Source organism: Hylobates moloch, unplaced genomic scaffold, assembly GCF_009828535.3.
Source record: "Hylobates moloch isolate HMO894 unplaced genomic scaffold, HMol_V3 SCAFFOLD_28, whole genome shotgun sequence".
Classification (NCBI taxonomy): domain Eukaryota; kingdom Metazoa; phylum Chordata; class Mammalia; order Primates; family Hylobatidae; genus Hylobates; species Hylobates moloch.
This window is the reverse complement of record NW_026652303.1, coordinates 3,761,117-3,769,042: the sequence shown is the minus strand read 5'-3', so window position 1 is coordinate 3,769,042 and position 7,926 is coordinate 3,761,117. Positions and strand designations below refer to the sequence as shown.

Sequence of the window (7,926 nt, the reverse complement as noted above, 5' to 3'; positions counted from 1 at the left end):
TCAAAAAAAAAAAAAAAAAAAAAAAAATCGAGCAAATTTACATATTTGCACCATCAGAAAAAAAAAAAATTTCTCCAGCTGTACCAGGAGGACTTTCTGATTTTTCTGTTGTAGATGTTTTTCTTTGGCCATTTGTTCCGTTGTTAAATATTTTTCAGTGTGAGGATCTTCTTAATATTATTCGTGAATTCAACCAATATGCATATGCCAACTAGGCCAGGCACTGTACTAGGTGCCAGGAGTCGTCAGCTGTGAATTTGAAACTGACTGCTCTCATGGAGCTTACAGTAACGTAGGAGATGCAAAGACCAAGATGAATAGGCAGTTACAGGGTAGTGTTCAGACTCGCAGTAGGGAGCCAGGCATTGAAGTGATCAGAATTACATGTCAGAAAGATAACTCTAGCTGTCATGTAGAGAGTAGCCTGGGAAAGGACAAAGGTCGAGTCAGAAACAGGAAGTGGTTATAGCAATTCAGGGGTGAAATGATGGTCTGCATTAAGGCAGTGTTAGTAAGGATAGAGAGAAGTGGGTGGATAGCTACATCTAAAATACTGTCACTGTTTTCTGGGAATTATCATCTAAAAAGTTCCCTAGTCAACTTCTTGCCAGGCTACGTGATTTCTATTCTTTCGAACTTTCTGTTTTTGTTTTTGTTTTGTTTTATTTTGTTTTGTTTTGATACAGTCTGTCACCCAAGCTGGAGTGCAGTGGCATGATCTCTGCTCACTGCAGCCTCAACCTCCTGGGCTCAAGCGATCCCCCCTGCCTCAGCCTCCTGAGTAGCTGGGACCACAGGCTGTGCCACCATACTCAGCTGATTTTCTTGTTTTTTTTTCTGTAGACAAGGGGTTTTGCCATGTTGCCCAGGCTGGTCTCAGACTCCTGAGCTCAAGTGTTCCACCCACCTCAGCCTCCCAAAGTGCTGAGATTACAGGCTTGAGCCACCAGCCTCAAACTTTCTTCAGGATTACTTTAACTCATTATAATACTTTCCTAGGAACCTTCTCTTGTGTCTCACCAGCTTTCCACCTTTCTTACTGAGGAATAATCCAGAGCTAATTGCGGTGCTCTGATGAGGGTGAGATCCCATTTTTGCTGAGGAGATGTGGCAGAAACTGTATTTTTAAAAATGAGAATTAGTGGACATGCGGAATTCTAGTACCAGGTAAAGATCCAAACTTGAATGTAGACTTGAGTCTTTTTACACTTGGTTGGAAAGATGTCACTTGTAATTTTGGTGGATTAATAGAAGGGGAGACAATGCCAGATCTATAGGCCAGAGACCTAGAATCTGTGGAATTGTGTTCATGACTATGGACATGTAATAGTTGTATTAGTTGCTACAGAAAGTTAATCGTTCTTAAGTATGTATTTTATTTTAAATAAATGATATGTAAAAATATTTTGTTAATCTTCTGGTAAAAGCTTTATTTTTATTTTTATTTATTTATATATATTTTTGAGACAGAGTCTTGCTCTGTCGCCCAGGCTGGAGTGCAGTGATGCGATCTCGGCTCACTGCAACCTCCACCTCCTGGGTTCAAGTGATTCTCCTGCCTCAGCCTCCCGTATAGCTGGGACTACAGGTGCGCACCATGAGGCCCAGCTAATTTTTGTATTTTTAGTAGAGACGGGGTTTCACTGTGTTGACCAGGCTGGTCTCAAACTCTTGAAATCAAGTGATCTGCCCGCCTCAGCCTCCCAAAGTGCTGGGATTACAGGTGTGAGCCACCACACCCAGACTATTTTTGTTTTTAGTAGTCACAAGAGTTAGTGTAATTGGTCCATCTTTAGTTTGTGAAACTGAGGAATGTTCAAGTTTATTATTCCATAAGCTCTTTGTTTATTGATGTCTTCTTAAAGTGCCTTGCATCTATGAAAAAGATGTTAGGAATTGACTGCATTTCCAAGATTGACAGTATTGGTGCTAAGGGATCCAATTGATCCTGTGTTCCATACTCTATATTGTTCCTTTTTAATCTCTTTACATATGTTCCAGTATTGTGACATACATTGCATCCTTAAAAGCAGGGATATATTCTGTTACTTTTGGAATTCTTTTTGTCTCTCATAATGCTTCGTACAAAGCAAATTGTACAGCACTTTTACTACCTTGGAAGATCCATGAAATTATTAGAAAACATTCATGGATTTTGATTGTTGTTTCCTTACAGTATATCTTTTCATTCTTGGTAAAGAATGTATAAGACTAAATGTTAGTATCATAGAGTTACTAAAATCTAATAAATAAATTATGTATAATTATATACTAGTAGAAATATATAGTTATTAACCTAATGAATATATTTAGCATAGTATATAGCAATTTTAAAGAGCCTTTCGAAAAATTTAGTACATACTTTTTTTTTCTTTTTCTTTTCTTTTTTTAAATTTTATTATTATTATAGCTTAAGTTTTAGGGTACATGTGCACAATGTGCAGGTTTGTTACATATGTATACATGTGCCATGTTGGTGTGCTGCACCCATTAACTTGTCATTTAGCTTTAGGTATATCTCCTAATGCTATCCCTCCCCTCTCCTCCCACCCCACAACAGTCCCCGGAGTGTGATGTTCCCCTTCCTGTGTCCATGTGTTCTCATTGTTCAATTCCCACCTATGAGTGACAACATGCAGTGTTTGGTTTTTTGTCCTTGTGATAGTTTGCTGAGAATGATGGTTTCCAGTTTCATCCATGTCCCTACAAAGGGACATGAACTCATCCTTTTTTATGGCTGCATAGTATTCCATGGTGTATATGTGCCACATTTTCTTAATCCAGTCTATCATTGATGGACATTTGGGTTGGTTCCAAGTCTTTGCTGTTGTGAATATTGCCACAATAAACATACGTGTGCATGTGTCTTTATAGCAGCATGATTTATAATCCTTTGGGTATATACCCAGTAATGGGATGGCTGGGTCAAATGGTATTTCTAGTTCTAGATCCTTGAGGAATCGCCACACTGTCTTCCACAATGGTTAAACTAGTTTACAGTCCCACCAACAGTGTAAAAGTGTTCCTATTTCTCCACATCCTCTCCAGCACCTGTTGTTTCCTGACTTTTTAATGATCGCCATTCAAACTGGTGTGAGATGGTATCTCATTGTGGTTGTGATTTGCATTTCTCTGATGGCCGGTAATGATGAGCATTTTTTCACATGTCTGTTGGCTGCATAAATGTCTTCTTTTGAGAAGTGTCTGTTCATATCCTTTGCCCACTTTTTGATGGGGTTGTTTGATTTTTTCTTGTAAATTTGTTTAAGTTCTTTGTAGATTCTGGATATTAGCCCTTTGTCAGATGGGGAGATTGCAAAAATTTTCTCCCATTCTGTAGGTTGCCTGTTCACTCTGATGGTAGTTTCTTTTGCTGTGCAGAAGCTCTTTAGTTTAATTAGATCCCATTTGTCAATTTTGGCTTTTGTTGCCATTGCTTTTGGTGTTTTAGACATGAAGTCCTTGCCCATGCCTATGTCCTGAATGGTATTGCCTAGGTTTTCTTCTAGGGTTTTTATGGTTTTAGGTCTAACATGTAAGTCTTTAATCTATCTTGAATTAATTTTTGTATAAGGTGTAAGGAAGGGATCCAGTTTCAGCTTTCTACCTATGGCTAGCCAGTTTTCCCAGCACCATTTGTTAAATAGGGAATCCTTTCCCCATTTCTTGTTTTTGTCAGGTTTGTCAAAGATCAGATGGTTGTAGATATGTGGCATTATTTCTGAGGGCTCTGTTCTGTCCCATTGATCTATATCTCTGTTTTGGTACCAGTACCATACTGTTTTGGTTACTGTAGCCTTGTAATATAGTTTGAAGTCAGGTAGCATGATGCCTCCAGCTTTGTTCTTTTGGCTTAGGATTGACTTTGCGATGCGGGCTCTTTTTTGGTTCCATATGAACTTTAAAGTAGTTTTTTCCAATTCTGTGAAGAAAGTCATTGGTAGCTTGATGGGGATGGCATTGAATCTATAAATTACCTTGGGCAGTATGGCCATTTTCATGATACTGATTCTTCCTACCCATGAGCATGGAATGTTCTTCCATTTGTTTGTGTCCTCTTTTATTTCATTGAGCAGTGGTTTGTAGTTCTCCTTGAAGAGGTCCTTCACATCCCTTGTAAGTTGGATTCCTAGGTATTTTATTTTCTTTGAAGCAATTGTGAATGGGAGTTCACTCATGATTTGGCTCTCTGTTTGTCTGTTATTGGTGTATAAGAATGCTTGTGATTTTTGTACATTGATTTTGTATCCTGATAAGCAACTTTGCTGAAGTTGCTTATCAGCTTAAGGAGATTTTGGGCTGAGACAATGGGGTTTTCTAGATATACAATCATGTCATCTGCAAACAGGGACAATTTGACTTCCTTTGTAAATGATCTGTGCATGTAAGTCAGATAAAGAAATGGTCATACAGAATTTTGAACATTGGGACAAATTTAATAACTTGAAAGTTACATGGATTTTAGAGTATTAGTCTTTTACAAGATTGTGCATGTGCTGGCAGCAAGTTTTTGTTTTTCCCTAGCACCCCTAATTTTAAAATTCAGGTCTATAAACCTAATTTCTTTTCCTTTTTTAAAGTATTTTTTAGACGGAGAGGATAGTTGGAAAAATGGTACTATGTTGTTGAGGGGGCATTAATTTATTTACAATATACTTAATGTCTTGCAGCAGGTAAATTGTAGTAAATTATTATTATTGTTTTCTGAGATGGAGTCTCGCTCTGTCGCCCAGGCTGGAGTGCAGTGGTGCGATCTCAGCTCGCTGCAACCTCTGCCTCCCTGGTTCAAGCAATTCTCCTGCCTCAGCCTCCCGAGTAGCTAGGATTACAGGTGCATGCCACCACACCCGGCTAATTATTTGTATTTTTAGTAGAGGTGAGGTTTCACCGTGTTAGCCGGGATGGTCTCGATCTCCTGACCTCATGATCCCCCTGCCTTGGCCTCCCACAGTGCTGGGATTACAGGTGTGAGCCACTGCCCCGGTCAAATTGTAGTAAATTATTTAAAAATAACAATATCTTTGGCTTGGGCACAGTGGCTCACACCTGTAATCCCAGCACTTTGGGAGGCTGAGGTGGGCAGATCACTTGAGGTCAGGAGTTCGAGACCAGCCTGACCAACGTGTTGAAACCCTGTCTCTACTAATAATACAAAAAAAAATTTAGCCGGGTGTGGTGGTGCCTGCCTGTAATCCCAGCTACTCGGGAGGCTGAGGCAGGAGAATTGCTGGAACCTGGGAGGCAGAGGTTGCAGTGAGCCGTGATCACGCCACTGCACTCCAGCCTAGACGACAGAGCGAGACTCTGTCTCAAAAAAAAAAAAAAAAAGCCAAAACAAGAAAAACAATATCTTCAATTCATATTCTAAAAAGCAGAAGTGAATTTTACTTTATGAATAGAGCACTTTGCAAGTAATTGTTTGTCAACCAAATATTTTAATGCCTGCATGAGTTTAAGTAAAAGCTGTTCTATGAGAATTATAATACTGTTATTTGGAAGAATATACTAAGAGGAAGCAGACTTATGATTTGTCATTTAATAGATAATCCAATACTGTAGGATAAAGGCAGCTTATTGGAGAAATAATTTTAGAAATATTTTCTTGCACAATTTACAAAATTTAGTTTACAAAAATTGTCCAGTAATTTACCCCCACTTACTTGTGAAATTATGAGCTCTTTTCTTCTTCCCTTCAAATTTATTTTAACAACTTTTTCAAAACTTTTAACTTCAATTTTTATTGCCGATAAATTGCTAGGATAGTACAAATAACTCCTAAATCTCTACATCCAGAGTCATCAATTATTATCATTTTTCTACGTTTCTTTCCCCTCTTTCTATATATACATATATGTAATTTTTTTCCTTTTTCTTAAACCACTTCAGACTTAATTATCAATATCATGCTTCTTTACCCCTAAAGTTCTTGTTTTTGTCACTCAGATTACCTTCAGCTATGAGGCTTGTGGGCTTTTCTCGTAGTTTTATTCATTTTTTCACTTTCAACAGTTTTACTGAGGTATAACTGAGATACCATACAGTTTATTTTAGACTGCATTTTTATTCCTTCCTTCCTCTCACTGGCAGTTGCTGGTATAGTGCTGCACCTGGCTGAGCGAATGGTTTCTTTTGGAGCTGATAAAGCTGCCTTATGAAATCAGCTTACAGGTATATGATACCTACAGATGATGCCTTTTCTCTCAGAGTGCTTGGGTTGAGATTGACCCACTCCGCAATTGCTAGTGGACATTCTGAGCAAAAGACCACATTTCTGTCCAATTTTGTGAATGTAACTATTAACTCATTTGAACTCTAAAACACTTAGGTTGTCATTTTACTATACTGTAAAGATGACCATAGTTCTAAAAGATAATTTTTCTGAATTTTGACATTGAAGGAAGAAATCTGTTTTTAGAAATCAAAAATGAGGAACTCACGCCCTTTAGGTTGCATACTTGGTTCTGGAGTGGCATGGAAGATGTTTGGAATGGCTGACCTTCTGTTGCTTTCACTTGGGTTGTTTGCTTTTTTATTTTTTAAATATATTGCTTGTTGATCAGCGCATTTTTATTTACTTAATAGTTGTATCTAAACTATTATAAAGCCAAATTGGGCAGTGTGTAACTTCTACTAATGTATTTCTCTCTTTTTTCCTCACAGGGATGAATTGTAAAAGCAACATCAGCTTGACCAGTATAAAATTACAGTGGATTGCTCATCTCAGTCCTCAAAGCTTTTTGAAAACCAACACCATCACAGCTTGTTTTGGACTTTGTTACACTGTTATTTTCAGCATGAAAATGTGTGTTTTTTTAGGGTTTCTGATTCTTCAAAGAGGCACAGAGCCAAATTGGTAGAGGAAGGATGCAAAGTATAAATTTGTGTAATATTACTTTAACATGCCCATATTTTACTTGGAAATATTAAAAGAAAGGGTTCTGTAAAATGGAAAACTTAGTTTGTGAATTGATTTTGAGGAGTGATTTTTCTTTTCTTGGACACTTAGTTCTGTTCTGATATTAATTTATCAGATTGCTTTTGTGCATTGGATAACACCACCATTCACAAGTTAAGATTCTTGGTATTTGGATGTCTGTTAGATGCTACTAAGAAAATAGAGATGAGCTTTCTTTTTAAAGCTTTTGATGTGGTGTCATAGAATAGCATGTTGTAGATACAATCAGCTGCTTTGTTACCTTAAAACTAGGCATTTGTAAATATTAAACCTTAAGATGGCAGGTGATGTCCTGTAAACACTCAGCTGTTCAGATTGGACATAACTGACTTAGTTCTTCCCTTCTCTCTCTCAAAATTATAGGAGACTTGTAGTTTACTGTTGTTTTCTGTTTCTAATTTGCTGCTGATAATGTATATGAACTTAACATGCTGTGTAAGCTGTGTCCTAGTTCTTGAACAGTTTATGCAGTGCTGCTTTGCCAAATAAAGTTAAAAGTAAAAGAGGCATTGGTTGTTTTTGAATATAGAAGAAAGAACAGCAAGTCCACCAGATAGGGAGTGTTTATGATCACGGGAAAAAGACTATTTCTCTGGTTGTTTCCTTTTGCGAAGTCTGAGTAAGTAAATAGCATTAATCCAACTGTACATTGTAGAATGTGACTACACTGCTCCAGGGCCAGGACTGTACGTCAGTCGTCATTTCTCTTTGACTCCCTAGCCCAGGGCTTGTCCTGTAGTAGCTAGACAGTAAATGCTGGTGAGTGAGTGGTGAATGTATTGACTTAAAGTCAGGAAAGAACAGAATTGAGGATGAACAGGCCAAAACCCATCTCTCACCTATACAAAGATTTATTAATATAATGACTATAGCTGAATTTCTAAGAAGGCAGTAGCACTTTGGGATCTTATTTAAATGTTGTGATTTATGACTTTTATAATAAGAAATTCTGGAACTGAGGAAATATAAGC

General features: G+C 37.7%; 1 protein-coding gene across 3 annotated transcripts in view; it reads left to right on the top strand.

Annotated features, from left to right (window-relative positions):
* The window catches only part of LOC116463151 (protein-L-isoaspartate(D-aspartate) O-methyltransferase), a 61,363-nt gene extending 53,899 nt beyond the window's left edge, over nt 1-7,464 (top strand). For all 3 annotated transcript variants that reach the window (XM_032146119.2, XM_032146115.2, XM_032146116.2), the window contains one exon: nt 6,661-7,464. In XM_032146119.2, coding sequence (XP_032002010.1) covers nt 6,661-6,666 — 6 coding nt within the window. In that variant the 3' untranslated portion in view covers nt 6,667-7,464. The remainder of the gene's footprint in view (nt 1-6,660) is intronic.
* Nucleotides 7,465-7,926: the final 462 nt, after the last annotated feature.